General features: G+C 34.1%; 2 protein-coding genes and 2 non-coding genes across 6 annotated transcripts; all 4 read left to right on the forward strand.

Annotated features, from left to right (window-relative positions):
* The first annotated feature begins 649 nt into the window (after positions 1–649).
* On the forward strand, positions 650–9,381 carry LOC131005262 (uncharacterized). Of its 2 annotated transcripts, none has more exons than XM_057932147.1 (18): positions 650–891; positions 1,219–1,278; positions 1,840–1,933; positions 2,058–2,166; positions 2,257–2,295; positions 2,537–2,620; positions 2,827–2,888; positions 5,120–5,222; positions 5,475–5,624; positions 6,498–6,566; positions 6,672–6,728; positions 7,078–7,344; positions 7,658–7,741; positions 7,813–7,923; positions 8,084–8,154; positions 8,377–8,571; positions 8,744–8,837; positions 8,920–9,381. In XM_057932147.1, exons 2-18 carry the CDS (start codon positions 1,221–1,223, stop codon positions 9,190–9,192), a joined length of 1,920 nt encoding a protein of 639 aa, XP_057788130.1. In that variant the 5' UTR covers positions 650–891; positions 1,219–1,220; the 3' UTR covers positions 9,193–9,381. The 2 variants fall into 2 exon arrangements, with proteins under 2 accessions (XP_057788130.1, XP_057788131.1); XM_057932148.1 differs by having other exon boundaries at positions 653–891; positions 2,063–2,166.
* Positions 9,382–10,255: 874 nt separating this feature from the next.
* TRNAP-CGG (transfer RNA proline (anticodon CGG)) lies at positions 10,256–10,327 on the forward strand. The gene has a single exon. It is a non-coding gene; the product is annotated as a tRNA-Pro (tRNA).
* A 948-nt stretch (positions 10,328–11,275) lies between these two features.
* Positions 11,276–11,347, forward strand: TRNAP-UGG (transfer RNA proline (anticodon UGG)). The gene has a single exon. It is a non-coding gene; the product is annotated as a tRNA-Pro (tRNA).
* A 1,735-nt stretch (positions 11,348–13,082) lies between these two features.
* Positions 13,083–17,922, forward strand: LOC131005263 (DNA polymerase kappa). 2 transcript variants are annotated; one of them, XM_057932149.1, is made up of 14 exons: positions 13,083–13,505; positions 13,655–13,827; positions 14,070–14,243; positions 14,351–14,474; positions 14,567–14,667; positions 14,769–14,879; positions 15,550–15,645; positions 15,725–15,845; positions 16,081–16,209; positions 16,390–16,481; positions 16,619–16,730; positions 16,896–17,185; positions 17,298–17,626; positions 17,713–17,922. In XM_057932149.1, exons 1-14 carry the CDS (start codon positions 13,418–13,420, stop codon positions 17,831–17,833), a joined length of 2,061 nt encoding a protein of 686 aa, XP_057788132.1. In that variant the 5' UTR covers positions 13,083–13,417; the 3' UTR covers positions 17,834–17,922. The 2 variants fall into 2 exon arrangements, with proteins under 2 accessions (XP_057788132.1, XP_057788133.1); XM_057932150.1 differs by having other exon boundaries at positions 14,793–14,879.
* The last annotated feature ends 1,338 nt before the right edge of the window (positions 17,923–19,260 follow it).

Below are 19,260 nucleotides of genomic sequence, written 5' to 3' on the forward strand. Positions count from 1 at the left end.
GGGGTAGCCCCTCCCAATTTTTGAATTTTTTTAATAAATAAATAAATATAGTAATAATGAAAGTTATAATACACAGTTTTAATAACTATAGTATTCATTATTAATTGTTTAACATTTTACATTGATTTGCTATATTTATCCTATTTTCTTTTGTTAGTTAATTTTTAATGTTGAATTTGAGTCAATCCACATGTTAAAGTAAAATTATGAATTATTAATAAAGAAAATTAGTTCATTCTTTTTAGAAGATGAAATATATATATATATATATATTTTAAATTATAGAAGTAGATCTTTATATGTTCAATATATTTTTTGTTGAATTGATTGAATTGTAAAAAATATTTATTTTATTAAGTGACTATTAAAAAAATGCATGCAAATGTACTGTACGAAATGTCAAAAAAAAATTGGCTCGAGGTCTCCCGCCTCCGAATCTCGTGTAAATATGTTTAGACGTCATAGTTGGATAAATTCAACCCTCCCTAAACATAAATCCTAATCATTGATTAAGTTTAATTAATAGTATAATTTTGTATGTAGATAGTAGAAATATCCCGAGACAAAGGAATCCGAATAGCAAGCCTTAAGTTAGGTAATAAAAATTCAAAAATATTGCATAACACTCATATATAGTGATATTCAAATAACAAATTGATGAACTTTTTCTATATAAAAGGAAGAGATCTCGGATTCTATCCCGCTGCCCTCTCCTTGTTCAACTCAAAAGAATAGATAACATAAAATTCCAGAAAAAAAAATTCGTGAAAATTGATTAAATGATTAAAATACAGACAACGCAATCATAATTACGCCTCCTCATTCGGGCTCCAAGGAATCGAATTACAGAAGCCCGGTTCCAGAGCTCCGAATCAAAATTTGTATTTTCCGGTAACTCTTTCATGGTTTTATCTTATTTGCATATTGTGTTTGTGCTTCATGCTTATTTTCATTTTCTAGAATTTTCTTGACGAAGTTTATCTTCTAATGCGTGAAAAACCTTAGTATTTGGTGACAATGTTAATTGTTTTGATAATCTGAAGTTCCAAACCGAGAATCGAATTGGGCTTCGATTAAAGCTGCAATCTTTTTTGTTTTTCTTTATAAATTTGGTGTTCAAGTAATAGGTTGCAGGTTTAGTTTGTGTCTTTAATTGAGTTATGTTTTGAATGTTATGTTTTCGAAGTTAAAATCTGAACGTAATCCGATGTAATTCAGCCATGGATCAAAATCCCAATTACGAATCAATGGTTGCTCGTGTTCAACAGTTGGAGCGAGGTATGCATTCATATACTCTTTTAGCTACTTCATCAAGATTTCTGTTTCTGTTTTAGAAATATATATTCTTAGTTAAATAGTTTTCTTTTTTCTGAATGACTGATTGTGAGTAACAATTGAAATTATCAGCTGCAATAGAAGCTTCAGTCTTTCTAAGATAGCACACGGGATGTATATACGTGTTAACACTTTATGAAAAAACCCGATGGGGCAAAGAGTAGAGATGGGAATCATTCAGGAAATTCTCAAACCTTTGTGAACTTTTTTTATTTTTCTCATTTTCTGGAGTCCTGTTAGTTTCAAGGACTCCACGAACTTATGTTTTCTTGTAAGGGTATAAAAAGTATGCCGGGGTGACTGAGTTGAAGATAATTCATTCGATGCAGCCTAATGTTTGAACATGGCTAATCGAGTTTATAAGGTGACCTCTTGGATGAACGGAGGAATTTCTTATGACTTTCGATGTTTGAGAGTCTATCAGCTGACTAGGATGACTACAGTTATTGTTGGTACCTTTGACTCAAGTTTGCTCATCTGGTGTTATGTTGATCTCTTATGCAGAACGTAATGAACTGCAGAAAGATATTGAACAGTTGTGTATGCAACAAGCTGGACCTGCCTATCTTGGAGTGGCAACACGATTGCATTTTCAGAGGTAGAACTATTTTAACAATCGCAGTCAACTGCCTATAACTGATACCACATATGTGCATTGAGGATGGATCATGTTGTTCTTCTCTCAATAAAAATGACGTCATTCTTAATTTTTCTCAAATTAGGACAGCTGGGTTGGAACAGGAGATTGAGAACTTGAAAAAACAGTTGGCTACTTACACAAGACAAAATCAAAATCTTCAAGAGGAGCTATCTGAGGCTTATCGCATTAAAGTGAGATTTTCTTTAATTGATTGGTTCCACTTGTGCGGATTTCTGTTATTCTTCCTAAATACATCTTGTCTTACATGTTACTTATTTCAGAGCCAAATAGCCGATCTACATAAGGCTGAAGTCTCAAAGGTATATCTCTCTCTCATGGTATAAGCAGAACTGATTCTTCTTAATACACGTTCCCGTATGCCCTACCTTTTGATGTTTAATTTCTGCAAATTTTCTCTCCAGAAGTACCTAATTTTTGTTTTTATATGTTGATATCATCGCCATATTCTGGGTTTAGACATTAAAAAGGTTAGGGATATTGATAAAAAGTTCATATGTCAAGAGTCATTGACTACGTTTTACTGTTTGCTTTCTGTACCAGAATGTTGAAGCTGAGAAACAGCTTAGGTTTTTCCAAGATTGTGTAGCTGCTGCCTTTGCTGAGCGAGATAATGCAATAATGGAGGTAAAAATTTTCTTCTCCCTTGTTCCGTTCTCTACCCTTTCCCACTTCCCAGATCCCTTTTGTCTTTGAGTCCATCCTATTAATGCTTCCTTAGCTTAGATGGATGGCTTAGACTTTAGGCTGTAAGGTGTATGATAGGTGCCTTTGATGGAAAAGCATAGTGGGTCTTTTGGTGGTTCCAATTTATGCTACCTTCTTTTGAACAGGCTGAAAAGGCAAAAGAGAGAGAGGAGCTCCTGCCACAGGAACTGACAAATTTTCAGAGAAGGTATTCTATGTATTTTTTATTTTTTTTACCTTTTCCCTGTTACTAAAACCATGTTTTAAAGCTCGCGATGTACTTTTGTTTTTTGTTTTATGATATTTGTTGGAATTAACGGTTGATATGGAGAGGGGACATGGACAATGAGTGGATTCTGCATCTTTATTCTGTTTAAGCCTGTTTATCAGGATGGTAGCTTAATTTGTGAAATACTACATCTAGAAATGAGTAGGGATCTTTTGTACTTATTGTGATATTCAAGAAAGCAAAAGCTGTTCTCAACTTTTTATTTAAATTAATAGTTGTTAAAGTGGTACCTGTGGCAGAAGGTACCACCTAGCGCAACCTGCGGTGCCTTAAAATGTCTAAGGTGGGTGCTATTCTACAATCACACACGAGGGTGCACTTGGGGCCTCAGGCGAAGCACTCCAAAGGCATGCCTTTGAGACAAAAATTACAGTGATAATTGAAGTTCTGTATGAGGATGAATGGGCTTTTTTCTTTTTAGTAGCTCTGAATATCAAATGATAGTCTTGTCTTCAATGACATAGAAGTGACATAGGCCATATAGGAGGTTCTGGTTTCAAATATCTCTGCTACCAATTTATGTATGCCAGGTGCAGGAATCAGAAAGAAATGTAGTTCTTATTGCGCGTAATATGGCATGCTAAAGTACCAGATGGTTAAACTACAATGCTCCGTATAAGATTTATATATATATATATATATATATATATATATATATATATATATACAACCTTTAATCATGGATTTGCATTCGGGTCTTCTGCCTTTCGTTTTGATGCCCAACTACGATTAAATCAATATATATATATATATATATGTATATATATAGGGTGTCGTTATAGTGAGAACAATGCATTTTCCTATAAAATTAATGCATCACTGTAAAATATAATGCATCCGAAAAACAAAATTTTCGCTTCCTCTAGGATTAGGTGCTGCATTCATCCATCAAGATGACACATCTACCGTAGATCTTCACGATCTAAGAATGGTTCTACGTTCTCATTTTAAATAAGGATTCTCATTTGACCTCTCCCTATATATATATTACCAAATGTGTGAGAAACATTTGTGAATGTGGGGTTATCTGTGTATGATATCTTCTTTTTTGTTCATCTCACATATGGCTTCTCTTGGCTGCAAATGAAATAAGAGTCTTGTCAGGGCCGGCCCTGTTGTTTATTTGGTGGGGCAATTGCCCTGGGCCCCCAAATTTTGGGGGCCCCATAATATTGGCCCAGTAGTGTTAATACCTAGTAAAAAAAAATTTATTAAACCTATTTGTGTAGAACTGATTCTGCCAGCAATTAGAGAGTGAGAAAAAGGAGGGGTTACTATGTGCTGTGCATTTTTTTGTTGCAGTGCAGTGTGACAAGATATTTTAGAGAGAGGGGGGAAAGGCTAATGTAGGCGGCTGAGATTATTTTGAAAAGAAATTGATTTTTATGCATAATTGCTAAACAAAGCTTATATTAAGAGAATTGAGATGGAAATGGGAAAATAATTTTGAACAATTGATAATTTTTGAAGACAATTTTGGCTTTTTATTTAATCATAAGATGTTATCTTCACTGGATGAGAATAAATTGCATAAATATTGTGTTTAAGCTTCAAGATGCCCTGAAACATAATGATAAATTTGACATTGATGCTGAAGATTTATATTCTGAATTGCAAGTGCGTGCTATAAATGTGTTTACCATCTGAAATGAAGTCGCTTGGTGAAATTCTTGAGTTTGTTAAAGTTTCTGATTGCTTTCCTAATATTTCTATTGCATATAGAATACTGTTGACTATACTAGTTGCTGTAACTTCAGCAGAAAGAAGTTTTTCAAAATTAAAATTGATAAAATCATATTTGCGTTCTACATTGTCCCAAAAAAAGTTGAATGGATTAGCGGTTTTATGCATTGAAAGTAGGTATTAGAAAAACTTGATCTGGAAGAAATTATTGATAATTTTGATTATCAAAATGCTAGAAGATCTAAATTATTTCTATAGTTATTTGATCATTATTTTTTAGTTTACTGCACTTTATAGTTAATGTTACATTTGCACGGCTATCTCAAATTTGCTACAACTTCTCGAAGCTTGATTTATTAGGGGGGCCCCTTTTTTTCTTCTTCGCCCAGGGCCCCCGAAATGTCAGGGCCGGCCCTGAGTCTTGTAAAGGGCACAGTATATTAAAATATACTTTCTATTACCTACAGGGTTGAAGAGCTGAGTGCCGAACTTCTTGAAGAAAAGAAACTTGCAGCAAGTCTCCGTATTGATTTAGAAAATCACGAAAGGCAGAATGAGATATTCAGAGAGGTGGTTGTCTAGATTCTTATGATCCATATGGAACTTGAACAAATATGACCTTAACTAACCTCTGCTACATCACATTTGTGACACCTTGATTATTCCTACAGTGTAGTATGTACATTTGAGCATTGTTGTCCTGCCACTTGCAAAAACTCCCTTAATAAGAATCACGTCTTGGACTTTAGAAATGACAATCACTTGCTCAAGTCCTGCCATTCATAAATTCTTCTTTTTAAGGATTTGCTTTCTTCATAATAGGTGATTGATAAATTCTACCACATCAGACAAGATTCCCTTAACAGTTTTACTGATGGAAGTTGGGAAGAGAAATGCCAGTGTCTTCTGAATGATTCAGATGATATTTGGAGGTTCCAAAATGATGAGGATGCTTCGACCTCCAATTACATCGTAAGTCCTAATAAACAATGCTAACAATTTTCCATTCTTACTTGAATTTTGATTGATTAGTTTAGCTGTTCATACGTTGCCTTGCCTGATATCTGAAGTGCATGTGTGTTATTTATTTCTTTGGTGCTATTTGAGTTATATTTTCTCTCTGTTTGTCATTTTGCTGCTCCTTCTATCCCTTCTTCTGGATAATCTCCGTTTTGTTTCAAAACAATTCAGAAATGGAGCATTATGTCCTTTCTATCGCATGCATTTACTTTATAGCAGCAAACTGCTTAACATATCCATGTATTGTAAGAGGCAGATCTGCAAGTTCTTTCTCTACTTCAACTTCTATATTCCTATGAATAGATTCTCTTCTTTCATCTAGAATTTCTTGTCCCATATGTTCAGACTTCATTCTCGAACTTATTTGCATGTCTACATTTCGATGTCATTTGGCTGCATATAATAGGGACTCATTTCAGAGTCCCAATCAATCAGTTATGAGCTTAATTTATTCAATTTACAAATGTTGAGGTGATCTTGGCTAGGTGCCTAGTTATTCCAGCATTATCTTGGAGATGGTGGTTTGGGTACCGGGGTTGGAAGTGCTGTGAGAAGGAATTGGTGTTTGGGTGTTGTTCAGAAAAAAGAAACTGGTTTATCTTGGGAAGACATCTTCTTACTGTTTTTGTTTAATTGAAATAGTGATCAATGATTAGATCAGTGCTTGGGTGAATAGTGAATATTAATGTTAATTTTTCAACAAAAGGATCGTGCAGGATGTATGGTCGTTAGCATTGACTAAGAGCTAGAAGGAATTTTGAATATTAACATATCTATTGTATGACTTACTATTTGAGATTTATTGATTAAATTCCCTTCAGACAGAATTCTCTTGAAGCAGAGATAGAAACTCTGAGGAGAAGTCTGGATAATTTGCAAAACAAGTTTCGAGTGGTGAGCTTCTGATTTTCTTCACTCTTCTAATGCATGCTGCCACGCATGACATCTGCTGTTCCCACGTTGTTGATAGTTGTTCCATTATTATTGACTGATGATTAGGGACTGGAAATTGAAACTCACTTGAAGAAGAAAGTTCGTGATTTGGAGAAAAAGAAAGTAAGAATGTTTTTCTCTGTAGTGAAGATGTATAATTTCCAGTTGCATTTGGTTGCTACTTTTTTTTGATCGAAAATGCGAAAGTTAAATAAAAAGAGAGGATTACATACTATACTTGGGCGTACCCAAGGGATACAGACAGTGAATATTAAGTCACGGCGGGGAAGGGAAGTCCAATTACTCACAGAGTAATAAGACCGAATCACATACAAAGTGAAAAGCAAACTCACATTTAGTTGAGAATAAGTCGCAATCAAAACAAATTGAAGCCTATGTGATAAACAAAAGTCACATCGGGGAGGGGAGGTTCAATTACTTGGTACTTACTTTCAAACTGTGTAATCTGCAGATCCTTTCAAAAGAGAAGAATAAAAAGCGGATTTTGGCATTATCTCATCGCCATTCTCAGTACAGAAATGGTATCAAAAGCTTACTTGATGAGGGATATTTGGAGCTGAAATCAATGAGTGATCTGGTAGTTGAGAAGATCAAGCAGCTTGAACTGAGTAGAGAATGCAATTTGAGATCTTCTCAGATACAAGAGAAAGAATTTGATGAGAGTGAATGCAGGGATGTCCATGTTAGTGCTGATTCTAGTCCAGTTACAATCACTAAGGCATGTTCGAGCTATTCCTATCGTGTCTACATATGTTTTTACCTTTTATTAGTTTTTTTCTCGGTACAAGCTATTCCATCTTAATACCTCCTGTCTAAGTATTGGATCTGTTTAGCTCCTCTATCACTTTGTTTCGTTCAATGATTTTGGTGCAGAAATGAGACCAGTTAGAGAAAGGAAAATAAAGCTGTCCAATTTTCTCTCATTATTTGTTTTCGTTATTAGGCAACGTACTTGAGAGACCATTACTTAATACTTGGTAATTTGGTTTAACTGTATCAGTGTAACATTGGCTTTTTTTCTCCCACTTCAGAATAGTCATCCTGGCTTGCCAATTCCAAGTGCTCGTGAAACTGGCGATGCATCTGAAGCCCTCGCTCTGGCATTGCATGATAAGGTTATCTACAAAACTCCTTCCTGGTTTTATCACTGTAACATCAGACTTATGTTGTTATTAATGGTTTTCAGGTGTCAGCATTATTACTTATGTCGCAGCAAGAAGAAAGACACCTATTAGAGAGGGAAGTAAATGCAGCTTTGCAGAAAAAAATCGAGGAACTCCAGAGAAACTTACTGCAGGTGATTTTGAATGTTTACCTTCTACAATTTATCATCTTTATTGCTCCCAGTTTCTTATTCCGAGAGTCAATTGCCCTATAAGATATTTCCTGGTTTCAGATCTCTATTTATCTTTCCTTATCCCTATCTGATGCTACTTCATAATCTTTTGTTGGTCTAGGTTACGAATGAAAAGGTGAAAACTCTTATGGAGTTAGCACAGCTGAAGCAGGAACTATGTACACTACAACAGTACGTTCTTTCATTTTATGACGAGCTTTGCTATAATGTTTCTTCATATGCATTGCTGTTGTGATGGCATCTACATTTCTATCCGAACTCAAATTTGGTTGCCACAGTAATATTCTGAACTGCTGCTCTGTGTTTGTTAGATTATTATTATTATTAATATAATTATTATTATTGCTGCCATATTTTATCATAGCATCTTTAACATAAGCTACAATGATGCAGAAAGATCGGTCAGGACAAAGTACAAGGAGTTAATCCTGTAGAGACTGCAGAAAGAAGAATGGTACCAGAAAAAGATGGGAAATTGAAAAGTCTGCTGAAGAAAACTTACTTAACACGTTGGGTCGGAGGCTCAGAGGGAAGTGATATATTGGCACATCTACATAATGATAGACCACATCAAGTGGATTTCGCAAGGTTAGAAAGTACTGGTTACAAGATTGGTGGTTGTGGTATTTCCGTGAGTAACATCTTAAGGCAGATGCTCATAGCCTGTATTAGACATATGATGGTCTTCCGTATCCTCCACTACTGCCACGAATCGCAAGTAAACAATAAAATTAATCTTGCTATTCTATTATTCCTACAGGATGAAGATCGAAAACGCCACTCTTAAGGAGAGCCTGGACAGTATGGAGCATCTACTTTCTTCAGTTCGAAGACTCCGTATTTCCCTCTTAAAGGTGACTACTTGTCCCATTTATCTTTACTCAACACTCTATCCTGACCAGAAAAGTTAAGCTTTCTTGCAAATGTTTATTACAGGTGAAAGAGTCAGCCGCAGCAAAAGATGGAAACATGAGCTGCTTTGAAGATCTGGAGCAAGTTATTGCAGAAGCAAACCTTCTGAAGACAGCCCTCGGCAGCTCTCTCCCCGTTAGTTGGTTGGATGAAACGGACCGATCATTGGACGAGATAAGTGGGGCTGCTCGGGATTCTGCGCAAGAGAAAGTAGATCTCGTTTCTGCAGCTGGATTTGAGATGGTGGAGCTCTTGACATTTGCTGCTCAGAATCTCAAGGAGTGTTGCGGTAAGTGAAAAGATGAAGAAAACTCAACATGTGTATATTAGTTTTTGACTAATCCGAAAACAAAGCAGTGTGAAAATAGAATGTATATTACTTGCTCTGTGCAGTGGCGTTTGTTTTAAATCGTGTTGTATGAGTAGAACGAGTTGTAAATTACAAAGCTTATATTTTAGTTTAATTTTAGCACATTTGCTTCTCAATCTGAAATGGCAAAATTGCCCTTTTTTAAATATTTATTTCATGTACATCAATTTTTTTTTTTTATAAAAAAAATCTAATCTATGGTGTGTAATACTACAAATTAATTATTTCCTTTAGATCCTATGACAAACTTACAATTCCTCTCTTACTATTTTCTGTAAATCTGTCTTCTGTTAATATTCTTGAAATAAAATGACTTATTTGCATTTCTAATATAGGTTGTGTTCATAAATATTGTAATGTCTTCCATCATTTATATCATTCAATTGGGGATTATTTTCACATCGGGTGTATCTCAGTAAACATATGTACATGCTTCAGAGAGATTGTTGTCTTGAGTCTCTTGACTAATAATTATTGCCTTTTTTATTCACATGTAAATACACAAATTTTTAGTCAATTAATGAATTGCGCGTGAACTTTAATTTTGGTATCATAATATATAAATTTTCAATTTGTCATGATTTTACCATGGAACTATAATTCTCAAATTTTTGAAAAGAGTGGTGCATAGATTTTTATTTTTTGCATCGTTTGCTTGAATTTGTATAGTATTTTAATTTGTTTCTTCAATCCTCTTCAAAGTCATGGATTTTAGCTTAATTGCCTTTGAAATGAACTTAAATTTGATAATTATAGTTTTGTGGTAAAATCGTAACAAAGTGAAAATTTATATATTATTATACCAAAATTAAAATAAAAACCAATTGGGAGTAAGGCAGTAAATAGACTATAGCCCACCCAAAAAAGAGAGAACTATGTGCGTTTTCATTATCCACATATCCTACGGATCCAACCATCAAAACCCAAAATTAGAAGTTACGAACTATGATATAAATCCGAAATATAATTATATAGTCAAGTATGTCAAATGGGCATTTGGTCTAGTGGTATGATTCTCGCTTCGGGTGCGAGAGGTCCCGAGTTCGATTCTCGGAATGCCCCCTTTCTTTCTCTCTCTTGTTTTTTAAACCCATCAGCCGTCAAGCACAAATCTTCCATCGTAGAATTAGTTTTTTAGATCCCAAAGGGAAATTTTCATTAATTTCGACATAACTAAATATAAAAAGAAATAGGATAAACATGACACATTTAGTAACAAAATCGATCCAACATCAAAAGAATAGAATAAACAAGAGTCCATGCTGGAATAAGGAGCAAGATGCACAAAATTAGCATCAGATGACCTTAGTTACTCTCCTTATTTCGTTTACCATTAATGATTAGATGCTGCAATGACATTACAAATTCCATAAAATTTCAAGTACTAGTGTAGTTAGATTGGATACGACTCATGCTGGTGTTATACTACATTACTAGAAATCGATTATAGTTGGGAGTCAAGATTATACGAATGGGTTAATCCAATAATTGCAAGATTTTTAGTGTTTAAGCAAGTACAAGATCTTAGAGTCAAGAAAAATGTGCACACATTTTTTCAAAAAGTAGCTCAATTGAACGATCAATAAACATTATCGCGTGCTTAAAGCTCATCTCACTTTATTAATGACCCTGACTTATGTTTATTAATAAAAGTGATACGAAAAGAGAAATATGTATTATTCAATTTAAAATTGTAGAAAACAACAATAGATCTTAAAATTCACCAAAAAATTTGACGAGATTAATCACTATTTCATCGACGGATTCCATAAGGTGGGAAGTGAAAGCCAAAATTGAGAATATTTTTTTAAAAAATTCTGAAACTTTCGAACATAAGCTATCATTAACGAATTAGGGAAGATTGCAGGGTTGAGTCCGTGCATCATAAGTTTATCGATCATTCTTTCAGAAGTAGCTACTCAAGCGAACATCGGACTAAAGCCATACATATCAATCTCGAGACCAAGAAAAAACTTATAAAACGATAAATTAAAACAAAATAAACATACTGGGCATTTGGTCTAGTGGTATGATTCTCGCTTTGGGTGCGAGAGGTCCCGAGTTCGATTCTCGGAATGCCCCATTCGTTATTTTTTTAATATCTTTAAGAAATGTGAATGCCCCATTCGTTATTTTTTTAATATCTTTAAGAAATGTATGGAATGCCGTGTGAATAGATTAAGAGTCCCACTTTTTGAGTGTATTAATTAAATAAATGTATGGAGTAAGAGTCTCACTTTTTGAGTGTATTAATTAAATAAATGTATGGAGTAAGAGTCTCACTTTTTGAGTTTATTAATTAAATAAATGTATGGAGTAAGAGTCCCACTTTTTGAGTGTATTAATTAAATAAATGTATGGAGTACACTTGCCAAAAAGAGAAATGTGTACTCATTTTGTGGTGGGAGGGAGGATCACCGTTTTTCCTTTGTTTTGTTATCCCTTTACTTTTTCTAATATCACCGTTTTTCTTTTGTGGGATTTTTATACCTGTAAAAAATATCACCTTTTATATTTTCTCCGTCTCATATGCATGTTTTTATGAAACAGACGAAAAATGAAAATTATTCATATTTTTATACTCCCTCCGTCCGCCAAAAATATTCCACTTTGGCCGGGCACGAAGTTTAATAAAATGTGTGATGATGTTGATGTAGTGGAGAAAGGATCCCACCACTTTATGAGATGTGTGGTTGAGATTGAATTTGGGGTGAGTTTTTTGTAAATAAAGAGTGTTTGTAAGGATAAAATATAAAGGTGGATGGTGGGACCATGGCTTAAAAAGGAAAGTAGTTAACTTTTTGCGGACGCCAAATATAGTAATTGTGGAATACTTTTGGCGGACGGAGAGAGTATAACTTATCGAGTACTACATAAGGGGACTTTTATACTTTATAAAAAATATTAATTTTATACTAATTAAGAGCCCATTTCTCCACAATGGGGATCTCTATACCTGAGCCTTTAAATTTTATTTTCTATTTTATTTCTATTTTAATATATTTTTAAATTAAATTAAATATTTAAGTTAACAACATAAACTTTATTAAAATTAAAATACAAAATTACATTTATTATGAAAAAATTATAATAATAAAAGACAATTAATAACAGATTAAAAAAATTAAAAATAGATTAAAAACATTTAAAAAAATAAATAAAAGACTTATTAAACATTAAAACACATCAAAAAATAGATTAAGAAGTAAAAAAAAAAACGATTGGAAACAGAAAAAATACCTCAAAATATCAATTTTTTTTTCATTTCCCCCCATTTTCCTCTTTATTTTATTTATTTTTTATTATATTTTCAAATTAAATTAAATATTTAAGTTAACAACATAAATTTTATTAAAATTAAAATACAACATTACATTAATTATGAAAAAATTATAATAATAAGAAAACAATTAAAAACATATTAAAAAAATTTAAAATAGATTTAAAAATAGACAAAAAAATTTGAAAGACTTATTAAACATTAAAACACATAAAAAAAACAGATTAAACAGATTAAGAAATAAAATAAATAATAATAAAAAAATGATTGGAAACAAAAAAATACCTCAAAAAATATTTTTTTTTCATTTATTCCCCTCTTTTCCTCGTTAGTGCGCCTCACGTTCTTTCTTTCTCCTTTTCCGCACTCATGCGCTCCTCCGCGTCAAACATCAAGCCCCCCACGCCAACAAGGCAACTCGCACTTATATGTCTAATCACAAAAAACATGTTAAGTTAAAGAAGTCCTCTCTCTTTTCATAAAAAATAGTGGTTCATTTTTATTATTTTGAGATGTCCATGAAAATTAGTTCTTTTTTTATTTTTGAAAACCATCAATCATATTGTGAGTCGTATTCTCCACTTATTACAATATAATTAATTATCATTATAAATAGTAGTATAATTTTTTAAATGAGATCATGACTATTTTTTTATGGAGGGACGGAGTGTTTCCTTACCAAAAGAAAAAGATAAAGAAAAAGAAATTGGTGCCCTCTAGCACTAGATTATTTATATTTGGCGCCTCTCTCCACTTTGTTTTTTTGTAAATTTTTGCCCTCCATCTCTCGGTTTTCATTTGATTGAATTGAGTTCCCCAATTTTCAACACCGTCGTCACACTCCTCAAATCCGCAATTGTTACACCAAAGCAATGACAGAAATTGAAAAGTCAAATTCCGGGAATGATTCGGCTCGGCCATGGCAAACCTACAACACTGTTTATACTACCGCAAAAGCAGGTTTCTTTATTTTATTTATTAATTTAAAATTTCAAGATTACTATTGAATCTCTCCAATATTTACTAAATTGATGTTTGCCATCTGATTATGATGATTGTATTTGTTTATTTTGGCCGAATTGAGCTTATGGAGTCTTGAATTTTTTTAGGGATGGAAGGGGTGGACAAGGAAAAAGTGCAGAGGGTAGTATATGAGATGAGCAAGGGGTCCAAGTATTTTGAACACGAGGAAAAGAAAGAAGCTTACATGAAGCAGAAAATCGAGAGTTTTCGGGCGCAGCTTGCAAAGCTTACGGACTCAGATGTATCACACCATCAGAAGGTATATATTAGTCACAGGTGGAAAATGATGAAGAAAGAGTTGAATTGAATAATTATGATGAGTGGGAGTTTCTTATTGTTATGCCTTAATGTGATGCCTGTCTCTTAAAGTTTGATAACTTAGAAGAAGGCAATAAATGGGAGAATTTGCAAAAGTGGAAGAAGTGAAGCTATTTCGGCTAGCCTATCCTACTGATCGCCAATATAATATAAACTCAATGAAAATTTAAACATCTTTTTCAGATTGCTGATAGAAAAATTGCAGAATTGGAAGCCACCCGTGATCTGTCAAGGATTTGGTTACATGTAGATATGGATGCTTTTTATGCAGCCGTTGAAACACTGAGCAATCCTTCTCTAGAAGGCAAGCCAATGGCTGTTGGTAGCATGTCTATGCTATCAACAGCTAATTATGAGGTTGGTACAGCTGAATGAGGGTTGTATTGATCATGAAGGTCATTGGTTGAGCTTATAATACAATTTGGCAGTTACATCACATGATGAGGCACAGCTATCTTTTGTAGGCACGGAAATTTGGGGTTAGAGCTGCAATGCCTGGATTTATTGCACGTAAACTGTGTCCTGAACTAATTTTTGTTCCAATCGACTTCAAGAAATACACTCATATTAGTGGTTTAACTAGAAAAGGTTAAATGTCACCCTTTCCTCTAGATTGATTGTCTTTGATAGGGATATTTTTACCTTTTACTGAGTTCCTCAGTGCACTTGTTTGCATTTAGTTTTCCACAGGTACGATCCGAACTTTCTAGCTGCAAGTTTGGATGAGGCTTACCTAGATATAACAAATTTCTGCAATGACAAAGGGATGACCGGTGCACAAGTATGTCAGGATGATTGATGAAACATTCATCTATTCCCTTAAATACCATTCGTTATCATTTCATCTCTGGTTTCTAATTTTTCTACTTATATTTTCATAAGTTCTTGGTGATTATGTTTCCTAAGGTGGCTGAAGAGCTTAGAGAATGTATTCACGAGGAGACTGGACTCACATGTAGTGCTGGGGTGGCACCAAATCGCTTGCTTGCCAAGGTGCTCAGTGACAAACACTGAAGATTTACATTTACTTGGTTGCTTATTTTTCACCATTTGTATCATGCATAACTCAAACTTTTGCCTGGTTATCTGGTATTGGAAAAATTACTGATCCAGTATATTGGATGTTAGTGACTTTCATAACAAGGTCTCAGTTTTTGTGAAATCTATTCTGCTCTATTTAATTCACCACCTTGCTATATTAATAGTAAAACTATACTCTCCAAGTTATCATTCTTTTGGAGTTATATTAGATAGTGAAAAGTATAGCATATATATTCTCTTGGTGAATCAAATCCAAATTGAGGATCTTATCTAAAACAAGCGATTTCTAGATCCTATGTTTTAGACTTTTAGTGAAGCTTTTATCTAGTTTCAGCTGTCTCGGGGAGAAAGAGAGTGGAATCTTCTGGAGTCTATATCTGATCTCCAAAAATCACGAGTGGAGCTTTCAAGCAAATATGACAATGTCTACATAACTTTTGAATCTTTAATTCCTCAGAGGGCTAATTTTGACTAACTTTGATATTCTACTCATCCTTTACATGCACTTATATACTGTCTCACTATGTATCACATTTAATCAGGTCTTCACATGTTAGCATGCTCTAATCTATATTTTGTAAATTGTAATGTATGTATTTGGTATTTGCTTACTTTTACGCAGGTTTGTTCAGATATCAATAAGCCAAATGGTCAGTTTATTTTGCCAAATGAGCGTGCGGCTGTTGTGACATTTATATCATCACTACCTATAAGGAAGGTACTTCTCCATCTATTCGTGATACTTCTTGTTGTAAATTGAGACTTCTGTATCCTTATTCTAAGAGGTCCATTTGTAGATTGGGGGCATTGGTAAAGTGACTGAAAATATTTTGAAAGGAGTGCTCGGAATTACGACCTGTGAGGAAATGCTGCAGAAAAGTAGTATCATATGTGCACTATTTCCTCATACATCTGCAGGTTCGTAATCTCTTTTCTGTAATACTCTGGATTTGTTTGAGAATCCCCCAGGTATTGGTTACCCTTCCGAGTTTGGTCCGGAAGATTTTGAGATGCTAGTCAACTAGTTAAGCTACTTAATCTGCATAATGATCATTCTGAGATGTATATCACACACTTCTTCATAATCTGCTGTATTATTTTTATAATACCATTATAACGGAAGTATATTAGAAACTATTTGCTTCCTTTGCAGATTTCTTTTTATCTGTCAGTTTGGGGATTGGGAGGACAGATACGCCTCAAGTGACCCAGAGGAAAAGTATGAGTACAGAAAGAACATTCTCATCTACAGGAAATGAGACATTGATTTTCCAGAAATTAGGTGATAAAGAAAAAAGCTCACTCAACTTTTCTTATCCTGTCTCCCGAAACATATTGGTCTGTGTATGGACAATGTATTCTGGTTCTTTTAAGGTTAATAAGGAAAGTTGAGATTGACATTCTGCTTGCTGCACAGTCTTCAATCACATCCTCAATTGATTTAAGGACAATCTGTTTGCAGTTGATCTTTCAGAAAATCTTTCCTCCGACATGAAGAAAGAAGGCATCCATGGAAGAACATTGACATTAAAGTTGAAAACAGCATGTTTTGAGGTATGATTTGATGTACTGCTGCAATTTTGGACACATGAGTGAGTTGTTTCAGACTCACTCTGGCAATCAAGTTACAGAATGGAGCCTGATGAGATGCTGTTGCAATTTGGCTATATATATATATATATATACTCCAGGTTCGAACTTGGGCAGTGACTCTACCATATTATACTTGCTCAAGTGAGGACATTTTGAAACACGCGAAGAAGCTTCTCAAGGCTGAACTTCCGGTATCACTCAGACTCATGGGTAGGATGACTAAGTATAATATTTTGTTCTTTTTCAGAATTTTATCATATGGGACTAATACATTTGTACATTTTACCACTGAGACTGATGATGTGTACTGCAACATTTTTATCAATTATAGTTCATACATGTTGATCTTGGCTATTTATCTGGATTCTGCATTAGGACTGCGAATGTCACACTTCAGTGAAGGCAGAGAAGGTGTTGCAGCTGATCCTAAACAAAAGACACTTTCTAACTTTCTAGTGGCAGAGGATGCTTCTGGACGAGGGCCCAGAGCTCAAGCACAGTCAGAGTCCAGTTTATGTAGTGATATACAAGAACCATCCGAATCAATTGATTTTGCAGATACCCATCAGATACGAGACTCTGAACACACGGGCACAAGTCATTTTCACAGTGAAGCTGAAACTCAAGAAACTTTTGATCACCAGATTGACAATTTCAATGCAAAGGTGCGTATTCTAACTCATGGTACTCTTCTGTGTATTCAAATTTAGGAAGTTTATACTATCTTTGTTTATTAACACCCCGACCAAACTTTTCTTGATCTTTTTTGTGTGTTAGGTTTCTCATCACGATACAGTTGGAGCTTCGACAGAGCTCCTTCCAGCAGGAACTGGTCGATTAGTGGAAAGTGATTTGTCGTCTGGGCTGTTTGAGGAAATCAGTTTTGATCAACAGAAGAGAAACTGCAGCAACGACGAGACAGGGTCTTCACTATATCCTAGAGAATCCATGTTTTGGTTGAATGACTACCAATGCTCTGTATGTGGAGCCGAACTGCCTCCCAGCTTTACGGAGGAAAGGCAAGAGCATTTCGATTTCCATCTCGCTGAGCGTCTGCAAGATGAGGAGTCGAGCAACAAAAACAGACTTGTTAAGCCTAAGCTAAGGTGATTGTGATTCATCTATATTCAACTTTATCATCACTAGTTTCATACACACCTTTCAAACTCGAAATGTTGTATACTTGTGCCAGGTTCGTCGAGAAGGAAGAGACGAGCTATAATCGACAGAAAAAGAAGCAGAAAAGATCTCCTTCACGGGGTAAGCACATTCCAATCGATGTGTTCTTTGCAAAGACAAGCCAAAACTTCTGATGTATAATAGTAATCAATTTGTTCTTCATAGATCCTATGTATATTTTCCCAAAGCAAAGAATTCATAACAATAAATTATTTCCTGCTCATCCTTTTCAGTCTATAACTGGGCTCATTTGTTTTAATATTGAATTCCTAGAACAAAATATTAGTCGGATAAACCGTGGTAGATTAGTTTAATTGCATGCCCATTGTTTTAAACTATCTTAATTACTTTGTATAAGATTTCTCGTTTGGACAAAGCAATTTTGGTAATGGGCTTCAGAACTTCTCTAAGCGCACAAAACTAAATTATATGCTAATGGATACTTATTTTGCATGAATGAATATTTTTGTTCTTAATAGTTGGATTTTTTTAATCCCACATTTAAATGGGATAAGAATAAAATAAAACTAGGTTAAATGATAAAAAAAATCAAGGGCCTTTGTATATTTCAAAGTTTCAATTCATCTAATTAAATAAGGGTTTAATATTACTATTTTATCTATCAAGATTAATCCTTTAAAATAAATGCCCTTAAAAGTTTTACTCGAAAAATTAGGCGGTGGCAGATTCAGAATCAGAATGGACTTCACCATTTACTCTCCTTCAATTTTTGATGTGTCGTCCCCGTTGAACTCGAGAATTCTAAGACATCGAGCTAGCTATCTCAAAGGAGAATGTGGGCATTGACGTTGAAATTCCAGCCTTTTTATCAACTCGACACTTGCAAAAACTTTGGTTTCATTCTTCTGTAAATCAAGTTTATATGTAATGCTTACCATTACTTGATTATTTCCATAACATTAATTCTCTTTGCATACATGGAGAAAATGTATTTAAATTATTGGTATCAGTATAAAATGTAATAGTATTTGTATCTTAAAATCACAATTATTAAATATTATTGATAATAAGAATGTAAAATAAATCCCACCTCAAAAAAAAGAATGTACAATAAATTTCACACACTCTATTAATGATAACGTGATTATTGCATTCGTTATTAGATTAATTCGAACAAGACATTGTAATCACGAGACTATAATTTCCTGCATGGTTATTTATCCAATACGATATAAAAAATCTACTAGAATTCATTTTTTTTTCTTCCATAATCACGTCTTATAAATCGCATTGCTAATCTACTAGTATTCATTTTTTATTTTTGGGATTCACATTCTTATAAATCATATTGCTTGAAAGCTTTATTTTCTTAACCACCAAACGTAATCTACGAATTCTAATTAACATCACCTGTCAAAGATCCTGCTAGCTAATACTCCCTCCGTCCATGAAAGAACTTTCTAGGAGGGAGTGGCACGGGTTTTAAGAAAAAAATATTGTTGAGTGTATTGAGAGTGGATAAAAGGTAGTTGAGTGTATTGGGAGTGGTGAAAATGTGTTATAATTAATATTGAAAGTTGTGAAAAGTGAAAAGTAAGAG

The sequence above is a fragment of the Salvia miltiorrhiza genome, chromosome 1 (assembly GCF_028751815.1).
Source record: "Salvia miltiorrhiza cultivar Shanhuang (shh) chromosome 1, IMPLAD_Smil_shh, whole genome shotgun sequence".
In the NCBI taxonomy this organism is placed as follows: Eukaryota; Viridiplantae; Streptophyta; class Magnoliopsida; order Lamiales; family Lamiaceae; genus Salvia; species Salvia miltiorrhiza.

Coding starts and splice junctions, on each gene's coding strand:
- LOC131005263 (XM_057932149.1), top strand. CDS start 13,418: ATGACAGAAATTGAAAAGTCAAATTCCGGGAATGATTCGGCTCGGCCA. Junction 13,506..13,654: donor TTATACTACCGCAAAAGCAG/GTTTCTTTATTT, acceptor GAATTTTTTTAG/GGATGGAAGGGGTGGACAAG. Junction 14,475..14,566: donor TAGTGGTTTAACTAGAAAAG/GTTAAATGTCAC, acceptor GTTTGCATTTAG/TTTTCCACAGGTACGATCCG.
- LOC131005262 (XM_057932147.1), top strand. CDS start 1,221: ATGGATCAAAATCCCAATTACGAATCAATGGTTGCTCGTGTTCAACAG. Junction 1,279..1,839: donor TGTTCAACAGTTGGAGCGAG/GTATGCATTCAT, acceptor TCTCTTATGCAG/AACGTAATGAACTGCAGAAA. Junction 2,167..2,256: donor CTGAGGCTTATCGCATTAAA/GTGAGATTTTCT, acceptor TACTTATTTCAG/AGCCAAATAGCCGATCTACA.